The sequence below is a fragment of the Lynx rufus genome, unplaced genomic scaffold (assembly GCF_022079265.1).
Source record: "Lynx rufus isolate CCGP_SWC_20201006 ecotype Redwood Valley unplaced genomic scaffold, mLynRuf1.p SCAF_2, whole genome shotgun sequence".
In the NCBI taxonomy this organism is placed as follows: Eukaryota; Metazoa; Chordata; class Mammalia; order Carnivora; family Felidae; genus Lynx; species Lynx rufus.
This window is the reverse complement of record NW_025814834.1, coordinates 218031697-218052436: the sequence shown is the minus strand read 5'-3', so window position 1 is coordinate 218052436 and position 20740 is coordinate 218031697. Positions and strand designations below refer to the sequence as shown.

Genomic DNA, 20740 nt, shown 5'->3' with positions numbered 1-20740 from the left:
GTTTTTAATGGCTGTGTAGTATGAAATCTTTGAGTTTACAACCTTAAACATATATCAAAGTAAGTGATAATAATAGTTAACCCTTATATTGGATTCCAGGCTTGGTTTTAAGTATTTGGCATAAATTAACTCATTCAATCCTCATCGCCACCTTCTGACACAGGTACAGCCATTGTTCCCAGTTTACAGTAAAGCCTTTAGTGCTGAGCTAAAGCCTTTTGTTGAGTGTAAGGGCCACAGATGAGGGAGCTGACAGTGAAACAGCCAGTGTTGCTGTGTTCGCCATGCAGCTGCCTTCTTTTTGAAACCCCTGAAGTGTAGAGGTGGGAGACATGCCTTCTACTTCAGCAATCCCAGCAATTTGGGTAACTCGTGTGAAAACATCACAAGTCTTTCCCCTTCCTTTCCCTTCAAATCTCTTAGTACTTGTGGTCTTCTATTTCTTTCTTTCTCTTGATTTGCATCCTGTGTTCTTTTCTAACACTGCTTCTTAGTTGCAGCTTCCATCAGAATTCCTGGGGACAGGAGCTTCATGTTCAAGAATGGAAAGAAACAACTGTACCCTAGAGCAGTGATTTCCCAAGTTTGTCCTTGACATCCAGAAATACATTTCATGTCATGACCCAGAACACACACACACACACACACACACACACACACACACACACACATTCATTTGTGATGAAATGTCTGAACAGAAGTTTTAAGGAACAAAGCTACCTGTGGTGTACTCTGATATTTTTCATTCCATTCCCCTCTACTCCACTCCATCCATTCCATTCTGCTGTACTCCATAGGATTCTATTCTACTTCACTCCACTCCACTTTACTCCATTCCATTCCATTTCACTCCATTCCATCCATTCCACTCTACTTCACTCCATTCCATTCCATCCATTCCATTCCATTCCACTCTACTTCACTCCATTCTACTCTACTTCATTCCATTCCATTCCATTCCATTCCATTCCATTCCATTCCATTCCATTCCATTCCATTCCATTCCATTCCAAAGAAATATTTGTTCTGACCGTAGATTGATCTAGAACTCACTAATGGGTTAATGTTTTATGACATGCAATAAGACATTGCTGTCCTGAAACACAAGGTTGGTTCAGAACCAAGGACAGCAGCCCTTTGCTCTCCTTTCCCTGCCATCCCATCTTGGTTTTTTATTCTGACTCCTCCAGCTTGTGCTGACTTGCCTCTTTCTGGACTTCCCATAGCCCACTTTGGATCTTAGTGGTCTCAGAGTCCCACGCCACTTTCTGTGTAGGTTTCTAGACTTTCAAGATCATAAGCTTTGTTTGTTTGTTTGTTTTTTTAATGTTTTATTTATTTTTGAGAGAGAGAGAGAGAGAGAGAACGAACGAGCAGGGGAGGGGCAGAGAGAGAGGGAAACACAGAATCCATGAATCCACAAAGCAGGCTCCAGGCTCTGAGCTGTCAGCACAGAGCCTGACGTGGGACTCGAACCCACGAACCACGAGATCATGACCTGAACTGAAGTAAGACACTTAACTGACTAAGGCACCCAGGTGCCCCAAGATCATAAGCTTTTTGAAGAGAGGGCCTAGGTCTTCTCCATGGCTTCTACCCCCCATAATGACTGACCCAGATTTCCAAGGAATTAATGGAGCTCAACAAATGAAGATTAAAATATTGCATCAAGGCTAATCCCTTGGGGGTGCATCTGGCTTCAGACCCACTGGGAATGACTTTGTAGACCATTATCACGTTGGACAGTGAAGGCCTCCCTTTACTGGAATCCTTTTCCTTTTCATGTGACCACAAAAAACGGCGATTTCAGTCCTTTTCCTGATATTGCCATATTATGACCCTTTGAAAAGTAAGCTCCCTTTTAATAAAACTTTGACATTATGTGCATCATCACATCACAAGCTCCTCAGAAAGATATATTTGATTGACCGTGTTTTCTGCCCTACGGCTCATACTGCTCTTCAAATGACACAATATGATGCTTTTGGACTCCTTATCGTTCGTCTTACTGCTTGATATTATCAAGAAACAAGAGAAGGGGAAGATCTCTTTTTTCCTTCTAAAGCAATCTGAGGTTCTGAAGGTAGGGCCCACTTGGTCAAAGGGAAGCCTGATCCAGACTTGTCAATGGTCAGTTTTTGGATTCCACTTCCATTTGTAGTTTTAATTAAGGCCTTATGTGGACCTATGCTAGTGCCTTTGGGAATAAAGTCTGCATGATTGATTGGTAATATCTGCAGGTCGGAGCCTGGTCCTGCTCTGCTTTCCCAAAGGGATTCCTGCTGAAGCAGCGTAGCAGTGGGCCTTTTGGGTTGAGTGTCAGCCAGGGAGGCTATGTTCATGCATGTATTAACGTCTTCCGAGACCAGACTCAACTGCTCTTCAAAGCAGAGTAGAACAATTACCTCTAGAAAATTCATGAATTCTCCTCCTGTTTACTCTTCAATTCCAAAAGCTCAAAGCTGGGGTGCTTGTTTGCCATGTGGGATTCATGATCACAGGTGTTAGCAAATGGAGGTGGTGACTAAGCTTAACTTCTTTTATGAAGGCGGGTTATGAAATCCAAACACTATTGAAATCCAAACACCTTTCATCTATTAATGGCCACCAGTGGCCTATAATCAAGTCACACTCTGTTAGCTACACAATTAACTTGTTTGTTTGAAGTGTGAATTAAGGATTTGAGGCATTTGCTAATTAATCTTACTTGCTCCCTCCTTTAGCTGAAATCCCTGTATTTTCCAAATTCAGGCGATTCTGGAGTTTAAGGACAGATATTTGTTGACTCAATTTGCTTCCTACATGAAATGAGCTTGTTTTGCTTTTGCACAGATGGAAAGAAGAAGGCTCTCAAGCCTTCCTTCCCCACTGGACTCTTCCTTAATTTCCTTCTCAGTTCTGTAACTTATGGCAAGTGCCTTCTCCTTGCTGCAGTTCTAATGGCTCTCTCAGCTTGAGTGTCATACCCCTCCTATGGGAGCAGAGGCGAGCACTGGAGTCTCCCCCTTTGCCTGCCTCCTTTGATTCTCTCTTTGTTTGTGGCTCTCTTCTGGAACGAGTTTCCTTTGTAGATAATGGGATTCCATTATGGGGTGTTAGGGCTGCTCTGGAACTGTCGGCTGTGAGGGAAGATAGGAGGTTTTGATCAATGGTTTCTGCTTGTATCTTGGATGTGTTAATTTTAAGATGGCTTGCTTCTGTTTTTATTAGTTTTATTGGATTTGGGGTGGGGGAGGGGTTAGGATGAGTGTTAGTGTTTGTTCTGCAAGGAAATTTAGTGGTTCAGAGTTAAGTGGCTCTGCTTTGCTTGGAGGCAGAAAGGGCCAAGAGCAAGTCAAAATGCTCACCTCTACTCTGTCCCTATAGGCACTGGAACCATTGTCTGCTACCTTCACATCCTTTTCTGACTCTTTTGAATGATTTAAGACCCATTTCCAAAGGGCTCTATTGGTTAATGTTGGAGCAGAGGTAGATATTTTAGTGCTGTGAGTAGGGTTATTTATTGGTAGGAAGAGAACACACACACACACGCATGCATGCACATACACATACCCTGATATAAATTCCTGATTTTCATAGCTAGGGATTCAGAATTTATCTTAAAGAGAGGTGGCTACACAGAGACCAGCAGATGCAGGATATTTTTACATAGCTTGTCCCTTGTCCCTAGTTCTTAATGGGAGTTGGCAGTGTGTGGCTGTCAGTGACACTTTCTGTGCAGATAGAATCCTGCCAAGGTTGAAAAAGAAGCCAAATTCTTGCAACACTGCTTCTGTTTTATATTCAGGTTTATATCACTATTCTGGAAGGACTTATAACAACAATCTGTGCTCTTTTAGGCTCTTCTGATTCTTGAACTGAATCTGTCAGATCAGCAAGTCTATATCTTCATCCAAGGGTAGAAGTGTAGGGTGGGTGCTGTTAAAACAGAATCAGGATTCAGTTGTTCCTGGACATTATCTTTCCCTCCCACTTTTTGATATTGGAGAAATCCCGGGTCCCCATAGCCTTTAGGGTAATGTCTCTCTGAGGCAACAATGGTACCCTTGAAGTTTGAACCCTGTCTATGTCCTTTATTCAAAGATTGCTGCTATCTCAAAGAATAAAGTGAAAATCTAAAAATCTAAAAATTCGTGGCAAGACTTTTGCTGCTGTCCATGATGGAGTAATTGGGAGCAGACTTGTCCTCTTGCCATAAACAATATAAAACTGGACAAAATATATGGAATCATATTTTCAGATGTTATGCAATAGTCAGGGTAGGACTTTGGTTCCCAAGAAGATATTATTAGTCCTACAACCGCTTGGTATTTCTGCTTGGAGGCATTTCAAATGTGATTTGAGGGAGGTTATCCCAAGCAGGGTATATGTATCTTGCTGAGTTGAGGAGACACATATCAGAGTTTGGGGAGATTGAGATAGCCAGATATCAGAAGGTAGAATGTCACAGAGGAGAAAAACCTTATGGAGAAAGTGCTTCAGAAATCTGCATGGGTCTTCTGGAAGTTTCTACTGGATATTGAACTGTTGGAATTCCACAAGGTTGAGCTAATAGCACCTAAGGCTATAAGATGAAAAATTCCCAGAGCTCACACAGGACTGGGAGGTGTTTAAATTCTGACCAGCCAAATTGAGCAAATGGGACATGTAGTACAGAAGGGAAAAAAATAATAGTGGGGCTAAGACATTTCTAGAGTAAGAGGTACTGTAGACCCACCTAAGATTAAGAGTAAGTCTTCAGAGGATCAGGTTGATGTACAAGTAACTCAAATGCCTGTCAGAGCAAAGCCTAACACTCTTTATTTAAAGATGTAACGGCTGACAGTTTTCCAAATTTGATGAAAATTATAAACCCAGTGATCCAAGAAGCTCAACACACCCCAAACAAGATAAATACAAAGAAAACCGCAGCAAGGCACACTGTAATCAAATTGCTTCAAATCAGTGATAAAGAGGAAATCTTAAAGTCAACCAGAGGCTGGGGGAAGACCCATTACAGTAGACAAAAATAAGAATTTATGCAGATTTCTCATCAGAAACCATGCAAACCAGAAGACAGTGGAGTAAAATCTCTTATGTGCTGAAAGAGAAAAAGACCTGTCAACCTGGAATGCTATATTCAGTGAAATTATCCTTAAAAAAAGAAAGTGAACTAAAGATGCTTTCCAGTAGACACACACACACACACACACACACACACACACACACGGATGCACACACACACAGACTCAGACAAATACACACAGACACACGCACATCAGAGAATTCATTGCTTGCAGACCTGTAAGAAATGTTAAAAGAAGGTCATGTGAGGAAGGATGACAGCAGGTGAGCACTTGGAGCTATACAAAACAACATGGAGTGCTAAAAATGGTAAACCGTGTAGGTAAATATAAGATATTTTTCTTCACTATTATTTTCTTTAAAAGGTAATCAATTGTTTAAATCACTGCATTGGGGGTCTAGAACGTATCTGGAAGTAAAGTTTATGACAGCGGACAATACCAAGAATGAAAGAAGGGGCAAAGTGGAAGTACACTGTTTAGGTTTGCAATTTACATGAGTATATCTAGTGTTATTTGAAGGTAGATTCTGTTAAGTTAAAGATGCATAACGTAAATCATAGAGCAACCACAAATGAAACACAGGCAAACCTAATAAGACAATATGGAGATAAAATGGAATACTAAAAAAAAAAAAAAAATCAGTTAATCCAACAGAAGGCAAAAAAAAAAAAAAAAAGAGGAAAAAGGAACAAAGAACAAATGGAACAAACAGGAAGCACATAGCATGGCTGTAAATTTAGCCCCAACCACATTGATAATTACACTAAATACAGTCTAAACATTCCCAAAAGAAAGCAGGCAAGTTGGAGTAGATGCAGATTTCTTAAAGTGAGCAAGAAAAGAAAAAAATGATAAATTGAACTACCCAAGTTAAAAACTTCTGCTCTTTGAAATGAAAAAGTAGACCAGAGATGGGAAGAAAACACTCATAGTGTACAAACCTTATTATGAAGGACTCCTATCCAAAATACAAAATGAACCATTATAATTCAGCAATAAAAAGGCACACAACGCTATTAAAAATTGGGCGAAAATTAAAACAGACTTTCCAAAAGAAAATATACACAGGGTCAATAAGCACATGAAAAAAAAATGTTACATATCATTATTTATTGGGCAAAAGCAAGTTGAAACTGCACTGAGATAGCCATATATGCTCTCCAGTGGCTAAAACTGGAAACATGGAAGGTGCCAAGTGTTGACACAGAGGTGCAGCAGCTTTAATTTGCACACATTCCTGATGGAAATATAAAATAGAGCAACCCCTTCGGGAACCAGTTTGGCAGTTTCATACTTACCATATGACCAAGCAATTCCATGCCCTAAGTTTTTACCAAAGAGAAATGGAGACACATGCCCACACAAAGACTTGCAAACGAATGTTAATTCCTTATGAATTTTTATTCATAACAGCTCACAAATGGGTACAACACAAATGTCCATCAACATTTGAATGAATAGGCAAATTATGACAAATCTATACAGAGGAATAATATTTTGCAATAAAAAGGAATGGATTACTACTGATACGCACAACAGGAATCAATCTCAGAAACATTATCTCAAATGAAGGAAGCCAGACACAAAAAGAATACATACCGTATGATTTCATTTACATAGAATTCTAGAGCAGGCAAAACTAATCTCTAATGACAGAAGGCAGATCAATGGTTGCTTTGAGGCTGGAGGTATGATGGAGATGGACTGAAAAGGGGTATGAAAGAAATTTCATGGTGCCGGAAACATTTTCTATCTTAAATGTGGTGGGAGATACATAATATATTTGTTAGCATTTATTGAACCATACATTTAAAATGAATTGAAACGGTCTGATCATGAAATGGATGGAGGTCACCCAAATAGACATTTTTTTTCAAAGAAAACATACCCATGACCAACAGTCACACGAAAAGATGCTCAACATCACTCATCATCAGGGAAATGCAAATCAAAACTGAATCGAGATGTTACCTCACACCGGTCAGAATGGCTAATATCAAGAAGAAAAGAAATAACGAATGTTGGTGAGGATGTGGACAAGAGAGGATCCTCACGCACCATTGGTGGGAATGAAAATTGGTGCAGCCGCTGTGGAAAATGCTATGGAACTTCCTCAAAAAGTTAAAAACAGAAGTACCCTATTACCCAGTCATTCCACTTTTGGGTATTGACCTGAGGAAAACAGAAAGACTGATAAGAAAAGATATATGCACCCCTACGTTTATCACAGTACTATTTATAATAGCCAGGATATGGAAACAATCCAATAGCCAGGATATGTCCATCCATAGATGAAAGGATAAGGAAGAGATGGTGAATATATATAGTGGAATATTACTCAGCCATAAAAAGAATGAAATACCACCATTTACAACCACATGGATGGACCTAGAGGTTACTATACTAAGTGAAATAAGTCAGAGAAAGACAAATACCATATGATTACACTTGTATATGTGTACATATACAAAGAGAAATTTACCAAAGAGATTGTATATGGAATCTAAGATTGTATATGGAATCTAAGAAATGAGTGGCAAGTACCAAAGTACCAAAGAGATTGTATATGGAATCTAAGAAACGAAACCAATGAACAAACAAACAAACAAACAGATACATACTCAAATCCAGAGAATAAACTCGTGGTTGCCAGAGGGGAGAGGTGTGGGGAGGATGGGCAAAGTGGATGAACGGGATTAAGAAGTAAGGACTTCCAGTTATGAAATAAATAAGTCACAGGGATGAAACGTTACAACATAGGGAGTATAATCAATAATATTGTAATAACTTTAGATGGTAGGTGGTAACTATATAAACTTATCATGGTGAGCACTGCATAATGTATATAAATGTCGAATCGCTATACTCCATACCTGAAATTAATATGACATTGTATGTCAACTAAACTTCAATTAAAAAAATATATTGCCGTAGAAAAACATCAGAAGGAATTTCTACCAAAATGAATGAATGAATGAATAAATAAGTTGCATTTTACTGTATGTAAATTATACCTCAGTGGAGCCAATTAAAGACATTTTAGACCAGTGATCTACTGTGTACTTAGAGTCTGCATATATTACACCATGAAATGCGGTTGTGTTGTCCCATAGTTCAGGTGAGGAAATGTCAAGTCACTTGACCCAAATCACAAAGTCAGAGGGAGGTGGAGAGCGACTTTTTCCCAGTCTGCAAGAAACTCTTATCTTCCGCAAAAGGCGGATGAGCTATTTTCACAACTTAAGGGCACACATCATTCCATTGCCTTTCAAACTACCGTGTGGCTGGAGTCTGGGAGACTAGGTACAGAGTTCTCACCGGGACTTGAATATTTCCCCCAACACATGCTTCTTCTCCTTTAGGTGTCTTTTCATTTCCCTATGCTTTTTAGTATGTCTTCTGTGATGACACAGCAGTGAGGTTATCAGTATCCTCAGGGAGGTGGGTGATTCTTTTGTCAGTCAGGGTCCAGTCAGGACATAGAAACCACATTAGTTATTCGAGCAGGGGACATTTAATAGAAAGAATTGTTAACTAGGAAAGGGTCGTTGACTACCAACAGGGATAAAGACAATTCTGAGGATTGTGGAAGTGCCAGGTGCTTCTGGGACAACTACCTGTGCGTTGAGGAAGAGTAGACCATAAAAAATCTAAGGACTAGAAGAGTTCCTTCCACCCCATAGGCTGAAATTCAGACCTCTTCAGAGCACCCGGCCGACGCAGGAACATGCTGGCTGCTAACGGTGTAGGCTGTAGCTGGTCTGCAGAGGTGGCTCGGTGTTGCTTGAGGGCTTTGGGAGGACCAGAGCGGCAGGCTGCCAGCGAGGGAAGGCGCCGTGGGGTGTCGCTGGGGCTCCTGCGCGTGGCTCCTGGGCTCCTGCTGTGAATAATAGTGATGCTGACAATCATAGTGATAGAGGGCAGAGACCGGAAGGGAGACATCTTGCCACCGTCATCTTGCACGGTGACTTCATGCTCTCTATTGACGAAGCTGAACATTTCGCTAGGCTGGCCCAGGAGAAATGTTTACAGGGCCCATTGTCAGTGTCATAAAGCAGGACAAATAAGGGTGCAGTTGGAGCCAAAGGATAATCAATTGACAACTGGCACAATATTGAAATAGAAGGTGGGGCAATCTCGGGTCCAGATTAATCAGCAAATATTGTATTGAGGGGCAATGACTGCTCTAGCCAGCCTATCTCTCTCCTAAAATCTATCGCTCGAAATGTATTTCTTTCTGGATAACCTAGATGATTTATGTCTCACAATCCACTCCATTTTCGATGCCAGAAACCTCCGAGCAGGAGGCCCAAAGTCATGTGCCCGCAAGGTCCGAGCAGATGTTGTGAGCGGAGAGAGCCAGCCAGGTGGAGAAGGCGGCCGTCTGAGAGCTCTCGCCCTTCCAGAGGGGCAGCCGCTCCTCAGCTCCGACCAGCGATGCTGCAGGAACGTGGCCCGGAGCAGCCAGGTCTTATTTTTCAAGAGAAGCTGGCAACGGCCACCTCCCCATCCTGGAGTGTCGGCAAACATACCGCACGGGAACAAATTCCGTGGGCATCCACCCCGGCGCTTCTCTCGGGGCTTCCTGTCCTTTGGAGACGCCCGCCCTGGCTTGTTTGCTCCAGCCAATTGGCTTTCAAGCCCACTTACTTCACTTCTGAAAACATTCAACTTCGCTCCACTTTTCCACTCCCGCATTGTAGTTCAGGGTCCCAGCCTGTCCTCTCTGCCACTGCACCGTCCGAGTGCTCTCCTTGTGCCTCCCCTGCACACGAAGGCTCTCGACGGCTCCCCTGGCTCTCGTGGAGCAAACTCCGTTCACTGGTCATCTTCGTTCCCGCCTGGTCTGGTGCCTCCTTACCCTTCCAGCTTTGGCTTCTGTCACTCCCTGCGCCCTGCAGATTCTCCCTACTTCCCGTTAATCCAAGTTCCCCAAACACGTGTGCTTCTCCCAGCTCCCTGCTCTCGCACTTGTGGTTTCCTTTCCCTCACGCCTTTACCATGTCCGCCTGGCAGCCCCCTACTCATTCTTCAAGACCCAGTTTACATGTTAGCTCCTTGGCGAAACCTCCATTTCTCTTCTCAGCATGGACACATGATCTGTGCTGCTCGTGTGGCCTCACCGTCTGTCTCGTGGGCACACAGTAGCCCTGGATCCTGCAGCCCCGCCTGTCTTCCCAGCTGTATTTCTCAGGATCATTACTCCTACGTCTGTATCATTAGGGCCTTGCATGGTGCCTGGTGTATAGTAGGTGCTCAATGACTCACCAAATGGTTGAACCAATGAGTGGACAATGAAACTAATCAAACACTCGGTGGATTGCTTCTGCACCGAATCTTTCTCTGAATATTTTTATGATGGCTCATTGTCTCTGCTCAGATTGGCACTTTTTAAAAATGTTTACTCATTTTTTGAGAGAGAGAGAGAGAGAGAGAGAGAGAGGGGCAGGGAGGGAGACACAGAATCTGAAGCAGGCTCCAAGCTCCGAGCTGTCAGCATAGAGCCCAATGCGGGGCTCAAACCCATGGACTGTGAGATCATGACCTAAGCTGAAGTCGGACACTTAACTGACTGAGTCACCCAGGTGCCTCTTGCATTGGCACTTTGATGGCCATAACCGTGCTTTACCACATCAAAATAAGGCAGCCAACTGGTCCGGGCTTTATTGCAGAAGTCTGGGATGTTAGGAATTTATCCTGAATTGCTACTTACCATTTTGTGGAAAGTCCTCCAGATGTCTTTGGATCCCTGAGATCTTAATCACCACCTTTCTCATAAAGTGTCAGTGTAGGGCTATGCTACCACTCATACATAAAATATATATATATATATATACCATTATTCTATATGCTAGTTGTTTATAAGAGCTGGTCATTTTCAAAGCATGATTCAGGGTGGTATTTTTGATTTGTGGGTAGGGACCCAGAGCATCCTGTAGAGGGAGTTGGCTTGGCCAGCTGGGTGCTTGGGAAGTACATCAGTGGATGGGGACAGGGATGTATGGAGAAAGGGCATTGCACTGTTGGACCCAGGGTCAGAATATTTGTCATGGAGAAGGAGACCCACCAGCTTTATGCCAGGGGTGCCCTGCAGGTGAGAGATGCCCCTAGGAGGGGGTTACAGAATGGTTATTTATTTAAATTAAGGCCAATTATTTTTTGTGAAGTGCAGTGCGCAGTGGGTTCTGGGAAAATGTGCCTCCACTGTAAACATGTTGGTTAGAAGTCATTAATATGACATTCACACATCCCTAATAAAGTACATAACACAGAGATCTGGCACCATTGAAATACCCAGAGGACATTAAGTATGAGTCTTAAAACCAAGAGTATTGGAAACAAGATATTTTTACTTCTCGTTTGGGAGTAATATAATTGCATTTTGTGGCTCCAGCAGATGCTGGGGCCAGCTGCTAGGAGAGTCCTGGCTTCCCCTCCCCCACCCCCCCCAGCTTTGGTCCCTTACAGATAAAACCCTTGTGCAGAACTCTCATAAAAAACAAACTTTAAAAATTATCCCTTGGTTGAAGATTCATTTTTTTTGGTGTGCAAAATATCTGAGATTATGTAGACCACAGATATTTTTATTGCTTGGATTCGGGAGTATAAAAAAACCCACATCTCGATACAGTTTGTTGTTTTTGTCTATTCAATTTGTCCCAAGAGGCACCGAAGGCCCCTTGAGACTGACCCTACTCTCTCCCAGACACTGTACCCGAGTCTTGAAGACAGATCGAGGGCGGACTGTCCCCGGGAGATCTGAGGGCAGCTTCACACGACATTGTTGAAGGGGAGGCTGGTTCCTCTGGGCTAGATGGTTCTGTGGGGTCTCTGCAGCAGGAGGCTCCTTCTGGAGAGGGAATGGAAGTAACAGCCAGCTTGGGCCGAGAGAAGGAGTGAATTCAGCCTCTCAGAGAATCCCGCGTCGTCTCCCCAGCAGATGCGGCTTCCCCGCACGCCAGAGGCAGGACGCGGCTCCTCACCTCTGGGGTGGGCCTGTGGGGCCGAGCCCTGCTTGAGGGGAAGTGTTTGCTGTGGCTGCCTCCGCATTCACGCCCGGATTCCAGGTCTGGCTTTAGGAGGCATATTGTTTTTTGCAGATTCCTCTGATATCCGTATCCGGGGGCAGCATGTCCAGTGTGGCAGCCGCACGTGGCCGTCGAGCGCTTGAAAGATGGTCGCTCCAAACTGAGCTGGGCCGTGGTGGAAAACGCACACCAGAGCTTGAGAACTCAGTATGAGAAAGAGTGCCAAGTAGCTCGTGACTACTTTCTCGAAATTGGCGAGATCATAATCATTTGGAGCTCCTGGGTTAAAATGGACAACGTGTTGACAAAATATATGATTAAAATTAATTTCTCCCGTTTGTTTCTGCTTTTTTGAAAACGTAGCCTCTGGGAATTTTGAAGTCGCGCCCGTGGCTCGCTCGCCTTTGTGGCTCGCGTTCTGTTTCCAGCGGACAGGGCTGTTGGGGTGCTGGCGGCCTGGCCGGGGGCTGCCTCTCGGGCTGTGGTGCTCTGCGCTGAGCGGAACGTTTCTGTAGCGCCTCTGCACACAGGGCCCCCGAGCCTCCGTGGCACCTGTGCCTTTGTCCCTTCACCTCCACAACCTCCACGGCTCTGACGTGGGCTCTTTCTGTCTGCGTCCTTTAGAAGAGACTGGGCGTTCTTTCATCCCACCGCCGCCAGGTCTGCAGTTGGCTCTGGATACAGAATTGTTTGGGACCCTAAGGTGTGGTCGGAGCTGAGACTCAGACCCTCCCCAGATGCTGCAAAGCCGGGAAGAGAGAACCACCAGGGGCAGACATGCGAGCAGCAGCAGGGACTGTGTGTTGGGAGGCCAGGAGTGGTGAGCCATTACTGAGAAGGTCACGGAAGCTGGAGTTCATTGGAGTGAAGCAGCAGGGAGGACTCCCTGGAGGAGGTGGGCTGTGAACAGGGTCAGGCAGGTGGCACGGGGGCTGAGGTGGGAAGGGCCAGAAGAGACAGTCTCAGGGAAGCCGCTGTGGGTGACCGCAGCCTGCTGGCCACCGAGAGGGGCTTTGCGGTCCTCCGTCAGACCCCATCAGCCCCGGGGGGCGGGCAGGCCTGGCCTTGCCTGGTGATCGGACGGTGAGTGGTCAGCATGCCTTCGGTGGTGGAGATTCACGACCCCACGGCGGGGATGAGGCAGCGTCGCCAAGTGCGGGGCTCTGCCACTCCTGGGCCCCGCCCTCGCTGCCCCCCTGGAAGGGGCTGGGTCAGTGCTTACGGGAGGGGCCCGCCCACCTTCCTGGTCTGCAGGGACGGGACCCAGTGCCGGGCAGACGCAGGGGCCCGTGGGACTCAATGGCAGCCTGTTCCCCGAGCCCCTGCCACACACGGACGCCACACCTTGGCGGCAGCTTTTGTTTGAACGTCCAAAGGACAAAGTGAACACTTAAAACCTGCAAGCTGGACAGTCTTTGCTTTGGAGCCTGCAGTGAGCTCCCTCATCTTGACAGCTGGCTCATTCTTCTCAGCGATGCTGCAGCACCGAGGCTCCAAGAAGAAGGTGACACCAAGGGAGCCAGGAGGCTGGAGAAAGCCTGTGGGTGCAAGTTCACCGCAGTGGTGCTGGCACCTTCTGCATTCCAGTGCCACACCTCGCTGGATGTCTGCCCCTTCTTCTTGATCTTTTCTTTTTTTCAATTTTTTTAATGTTTATTTTTGAGAGAGAGAGAGAGAGAGAGAGAGAGAGAGAGAGAGAGAGAGAGAACATGAGTGGGGGAGAGGCAGAGAGCAAGAGGGAGTCACAGAACCCGAAACAGCTTCCAAGCTCTGAGTGGTCAGCAGAGCCCGACACAGGGCTCGAATTCACAAACCTCGAGATCATGACCTGGGCCGATGTCGGACCGACTGAGCCACCAGGCACCCCTTGTTCTTTTTTTTTTTTTAGTCCCTAGTGGCACTTAGTACATTCACAGTTTGGGGTAACCTTCACCACCATTTAGTTCTGGGCGACTTTGTCCCCGCAAAAGGAAACTGCATACCCGGCAGCAGTCACCCCTCATTCTTCTCTTCGTCCAGCCCCTGGCAGCTGCCAATCCTATGGATCTGTCTGTCCTGAACATTTAATACCAATGGAATCCTACAGTATGTGGCCTTTGCCCCTGGCTTCTTTCCCTCGGCAAGTTTTCCAGGTTCATCCGTGTATCAGACCTTTATTCCTTTTTATGACTGAACAGCCTTCTGCGGTGTGGACGTCTCACATTTTGTTTATCCATCCATATTGTGATGGACGTTGGGGTGCTCCCACCTTTTGGTGATCGTGCATAATGCTGCTTTGAACATTCACGTATACAATTTCGTTTGAGCTCCTGTTTTCACTTCTCTGGGGCAAGCTCTCTTCTGGGTGAGTGCTCCGTGAATTTCCTGGGCCAGATTTGAGTTTGAGAGCCAACGAGACCATGCACGCACCGTGAGTGAGGAGCCCTGGTTCCCAGCTTGGCTCAGCCACAGACGTTGACCTTGGGGAAGTCGCTTCCCTTCTCTGTGCCTTAGTTTCCTGCTCTGTAAAAATGAGGTAGACCGTATCTGTTTCCACTTGCCTAGGTTGATGGAGCTTTGGGGAAAGAGGGAAAGGCCAGATAGTTGGGCTGAAGATCTTTTTTTTTTTAAACCTCTTTCCTCAGCTTCGAATGTCTCTCTTCTTGCCTGTTGGCTTTCTCTGCATTGTAAGATATTTTAAGTCAATAGTGTCTGAATATAAGGGATTCTCACTGTCAATGAAGTATAGATGGTCCCATGAATCATACAAGGGTTTTTGGGTGGAAATGAACCTGATCGTGCTGGAAGGAGAGAATCCCACTGATGGATGTTCAGCCTGGCTTCCCCTGGTCCTCCGAAGGGTGGTGGGGCTGTGAAGTGCCTTCAGGTCATTGGGGAGCAGGAGGCTGTAAACCATGTCGGAGAAAATGTGACTTTCCACATGCAGGCTTCCTTTTTTCCTGAGCACATCGTAAGAAATTCAGCACAGCAGTGGAGACTGTAGGCTCTGGAACCATTCCACATTGGTTTGGGTTCTCGTTCCACAGAGACTAGCCATGTGACCTCGGGCAAACCACTTAACTGCTCGGTGCCTCAGTTTTCTGACCTATAAAATGGGTATGGTTCCTGCTTCATGGTTTGTTATGAAGGTTAAGTGAGGTTCTCCCCCACAAAGTCCTAGAGCAGTACCTGGCCTCAGACATCATTCTACTAACGTTAGCCATTGTGATGATAGTAACGATGCTGCTGACGAGAAGCCTCTGTTTCCCCCCCAAACCATCCCCTGCCCTGGCTGAGCTGACTTTCCTTACTCTGAATTTTGATGGTTCTTTCTTTGCTCTACACTCTTTAGCACCTACTATTCTGTGCACTTCTTTGGCATATGCACATCCATTTCCCCAAGATGTTCTTAGCTTTGGGACAGTGAGTCTGCCCCCATGGTCTTCCCATTTGGTGATGAGGTGGACCAAGACCTGGGCCAGGGAAATGGGCTGTGCCACTAGGCAGCATGGGACTAGGAGTAGACAGGTGACTCAGACACGCCCAGTCCAGCTGGAAGCCAGACAGCAACACGGTGACATTCGTTGGTGGCTGAGTTCAGCTCCAGTGCCTGGCCACTTGAGCACCACAGAGGCAAGTACCTGGGTCTAGGCATTCAGTTTCCTTTGCTTAGAAAGGCTAACCTTAAGTGGGACGAATGCTCCACCAAGGGGCTCTGTGTGGGGGGTACTGTTGTCTTGGGGGTGGAGGAAGCAGTGGCCTGTGCTCAAAGGTAGTTCATAAATCACTGTGACTTCCTATGGCTTGGCTTGCTTGCACAGCAGCTCAGTAGACCTGAGATGGTCTACACGGAGCCCCCGCTGGGTCTGGCTACAGACTTAACTGGACAGGTGACTCTGTAATGGTGCTGATGCTGCCCCATCATGTTGACTTATCTCTGTCATCTACCTGACCATGAGTTCTTCAAGAGTAGGCTTCAGGGGGCTCCTGGCTGGCTCCGTCAGTTAAGCGTCCGACTGTTGATTTTGGCTCAGGTCGTGATCTCCTGGTTCATAGGATCAAGCCCCAAGTTGGGTTCTGTGCTGCTGATACTGCAGAGCCTACTTGGGATTCTCTCTCTCCCTCTCTCTCTGCCCCTCCTCAACTTGCGCTCTCTCTCTCTCTTTCAAAATAAATAAATAAATAAATAAATAAATAAATAAATAAATATTTTTTAAAGAGCAGGGTTCAGAGTGGTCTTGTTCACTGACTGGTGCACAACAGATGCTCAGTAAATAAATATTTGTAGAGTAAATGTTGAAGGCAATAAGTGGCCCAAGGAGTTTATTTCTTTGAAGGACAGTAGCAGTAGGGGCAGCTCTGCCGGATTGGGGTGAGTGTTGGCCAAGAGATGTTCACGAAGGTCTTCTTTGGGTGTCTGTGTCTGTGGAATAGTGTGGTAAGTCTATAGGTGGTTGGGATGCACCGTGCCCCCATCCCTTCTGGGCCAGTAGGGGGCACTTAGCTCTCAGCATGATCCTGGGTAGGGGCGTGGATCCCAGGGGTATTCCAGTTGGCACAGGCTAGTTTTCTGGATGCCAAGTTGTCTGAAATTCAGGTAGTTGGGCTGATGCTCATAAGCGGTTCAATTTATCCATTCATTGACTCCGGCCACTGTCTGCTCTCCGTGTTTTGTGAAACCAAGTGGACACCCGTAGATAAATGGAGGGGTCAGCTCCAACTAACGCTCAACAGTCCCTGTGATGCTATCATTCCTGCGGGCATAGGGGGTGGAGAAGGATGGAGGGTGTACATCGATGAAGGTAAGTCCAGCAGTGCTGGCAGCTTCCAAGCTGGACCATTTTGGTACCTGCTACCTCATCAGGGGCCTCTAGGTGGGCAGCTCACATCATGTCGATCTTATGATGATACTAATGGTAGCTGTGGTTCTGGGGCATTGCTATATGCTAGTCAGTGTATTAAGAATTGTTGCTGCATGAGGTGGTATTACCTCAGTTTCATAGAAAACTGCTTCTACAGGGTAAGCAACGTTCTCAACATCAGACAGCTAACAAGTGTCAGAGCCAGCACCCAAAGCCAGGTCTGTGTGCTTCCGTAGCTTAACTACAGCACACCTTCCTCCTGTGGCTTGCAGCTAATTAAAGCCAGGTAAAGGTTCACTTAGGAACTGCTGCGTTTTGCTGTTTTTAAGCTATCGCTTCACCTAGTAATAAACCCATACAGACACACAACACACTCAGAGGTTGTGCACACAGACACACGTCCTCACTTCTACATGCACGTTTATTTCCATCATGCCCCCCCTCCTTCTTCCTTCCCTCCCATCTCCCCACCCGTCCATCCATCTGCCTAATAAACGTTTGTCAGGACACTGTTAGGTCCTGGGGATACATCAGTGATGACATATTCCTTGCCCTTGAGGAGCTCATGATCCAGTGGGGGATGCTATTCAAGTAAACAAGTAATTAGGATGCCAAGCGATAAATCATATGTAATGGAGGATGGTGTGGTGCCATGGGAGAGCACGGGATGGGCAACCGACCCTGCCATGAATAGTTAGGAGGGCCAAAGGGAGTGGTGTTTGCTCTGGTGAGGCCTCATAGGTGTTTTCTAAGGAGAGGAAATGGAGCATGGAACAGAGCAGGCTCAGAGATGAGAGAGAAGCACGTGCTGGTTGGTCAGCGTCTTTAGCTGCCCTCAATGACAGGAACACGGGCAATGAGGCAGCTCTCTTTTGTCCATGGGTTTCCACTTCCCAGGTGCTTCGTGAAAGGTCCAGTGTTCCAGAGCGAGGTGGTGTGGACTCTGGGTTACCAGTCACTGGCCACCTGGTGGTAGTGGCTGATGTCCATGATCTATGAGACCCTGATCTCCACCTGAGTCTGTGGCCTTCAAACCGCATGCCGTGGGTGGCGTTTTCTACTTTAACCTGCCCTGCTAACAGTTTTGTTGAGTCTTTTCTTTTTCTTCAAGGGTGGGTTTAGCATCTCTGGTCACAGGTGTCAGCCCCATTATATCCAGGCCCAGAGGAGGCTAACTACAGAGGAAGGGTGCGAGCCTCTGGCTGGCTGGGCTGTTGCATCATCACGAGCCCTCTGGGAACCCTGGCTGCAGAGAAATTCGAGATGAAGTCTCCCTCTCTGCATGTTTTCATTGTCGAGGGCCGCAGCTCCGTGCTGTCTCATCACCAAGATCAAGGGAAATGTGTACTAGTCCAGCCTTAATTTAACTTCCAATCCCTGCCAATTTCATGTTAGCAGATCTGTTTGGAGCTGGAAGTAATGGGCCATATCATGCCCCAGAGCCAGAGCAATGACTTATGTTGATGTCACCCACTGGCTTTTTATGGAAATTATTAATAAATCAGTAATTCTATCTGCAGTGATGTTGTTGTGTTTATAAATATTTAATTTACCTTTAGGTGCCCACATTTTCTCCATCTTTGCCTTAAACTCTGCTGACATAGCTCTTCTCTCTGAAGCGCCGCTCAATAGATTAAGTTATCAGTAGAGGGAAAGGTTAACCTCTCTCTCTCTTTCTCTGGCATATGGCTTTATCTTTTCTTTTTAATCTTTGTGTGATTTGGCTCGGGGCTGGGGGTGGGGGTGGGAATCAAGCTGAGAGAACCTGACGTCTCTCGTGACAATGATGAAAGATTAGTACGGCTTGGGAAGGAGGCAGACGAAACTTTCCAATGATGACCTTGTATGAGTGCAGACCTGTTGTTGGGCATGTGTTTGTCCCTCCTTCAAATTAATGACATTCAGTATCTGAAATGGTGTCTGATGTTTCGCTCCCACAGAGAAATATCTTTGTCCTTGTCACCGACTCATCTTTTGAAACCCAGTGCTTTGATTATTATTGTATAGCAGGTTGAATGGAAAGGGCTTAACGAAATCAAAATAGAAGCACCATCCGAGTCAAGTGTTTTCCAGCAGAGATGGTGGGGGGGGGCAGCCTCACCAGGGAGGCAGCAGCTGGGAAGCAACAAGAACTTTCTTACCTCTCAGGAGCGGATGTGAGCTAATTGTTGTTATTATTTTTTTATTCTTCTGTTGCAGGAAATTGCAGCTTATTTAATAACATTTGAGAAACACGAAGAATGGCTAACCACATCCCCTAAGACAAGGTAACGTCCCAGATCTTGCAGTTTTTTGACTATGTACAGTGAGTGGATTGATTTTCATTGATTACCTGGTTTGGCCAGTCAGTTCATGGACAAGTTGAACATACCCCGTTGCCTTTGGTAGCTTGTGACACCGAGGTCTCGTTAATTGACCTAAGATCGTGGCAGTGGACGCAATCCGCTAAAAGCACGGCTGCCGTCAGACAGAGTTGGAACTTTTAACCTGATGGCTGAACGCCGTGTCCCCCCAGCCGGCGGCTTTGAAGGCCTCGGCAGGCGGGAACATCAGGGGAAGTTTATTTTGGGAAAGTGCCCACCTGCCACCAGTGTTCTCTAGAAACTCGCTCTCTAAAAGGGAAACTACCTTAACTGTCCACTCTCATCTCAACGTGTCTTACAAACTGAGAGTCGAGCTATTCTTGGCGGTGGTAAGAAGACCTCCCAGATCAGAAGCAATGACTAGGTTTGCAGTGTGTTGCGTAGTAAATGTGCTTGAACCTACCGACTGCCACAGACGCCGAACTTCCTCGCCACTTGGGGACGGGGAATTGGTGGAGACTCAGCTGCTCTGTGTTCTGCAGCACAGGTGATAACTGCTTTGTGGAGAACAGTGAAGTTGGGGCGCCGGGTCTGTTTAAAAGGCAGGCTCTACTTTCCTGCTCTCTCAGTTTTTCTTTTTGGTACGTTACAGTGTAGAGCTTTGGGAATATGTGGCCACCAGCTGCCACCCCTGTTCCATCAGCGGTGACGGGGCCGGGCGTTTGTCAGAGTGATGAGTGTTAGCCAGAGTGTGGCTCACACGGTGGCTGGGCTCTGGGTTCGGCTGAAGAGGCAGAAGGCTCAGTCTGTTTCACTTTGGGCAGAAGCACCAGATTCTGCAGGAAAGTTAACAGACCAGGGAAAGGGGCAGAGGTGTGTCCTCTGTCCCCTCGGCCGGTTCCTTGATATTCTTGCTTCTGAGCCGTGGAGGAAAGAGGGTCTTATCCTCTAGAACGTTTACTCATTCTAGAAGGTACTTTAAGCTATTACTTTATTGGGATTAGGTTTTACCGCTTAGCATCATTTAGATGAGGACAAAAATGTCCATTTCGGAGGAGGTCAGAGGATGCAGAGGGGAGAGGTTAGTTCTGAGATTCGTGTCTCCACAGGTGGGGCTAGAAGTTGGCTCTGATTTTTTTTTTTCTCACCTTTCAGCCTGAATCCCCCTGCAGGATGTCCTCAACTGCTCAGCTTTCCGGGGCTGTGATTTCCTTTGCTATAAAATTAAATGGTTTGCATCAGTCAGCTTTTGCTGGGATCATGCTATCTGAGAAATAATCTCCAAACTTAGTGACTTGGAACAATAGACTGTTTTTTTTTTTTTTTTTTTTTTTTTCCTGCTTATGGGTCTGTGGGTTGGCTGTGGCTTTGGTTGGGTTTAGGACGGCTCCATGTGTCCTTCTGTTCCAGGCCCCGGGCTGAGGAAGCATCCGCAGTCTGGGACGTATGGTCATGGGGTGTGGCAGAGCCTTGAAAGCCTAAGGCAATCCATGCGGGCAGAC

At 46.1% G+C, this 20740-nt stretch overlaps 1 protein-coding gene across 1 annotated transcript in view; it reads left to right on the top strand.

Moving 5' to 3' along the window:
• CAMTA1 (calmodulin binding transcription activator 1) overlaps positions 1 to 20740 on the top strand; it is an 852027-nt gene that overhangs the window by 269799 nt on the left and 561488 nt on the right. Inside the window, exon 4 of the mRNA XM_047083614.1 lies at positions 19135 to 19202. Within this exon, the coding sequence (XP_046939570.1) occupies positions 19135 to 19202 (68 nt within the window). The remainder of the gene's footprint in view (positions 1 to 19134; positions 19203 to 20740) is intronic.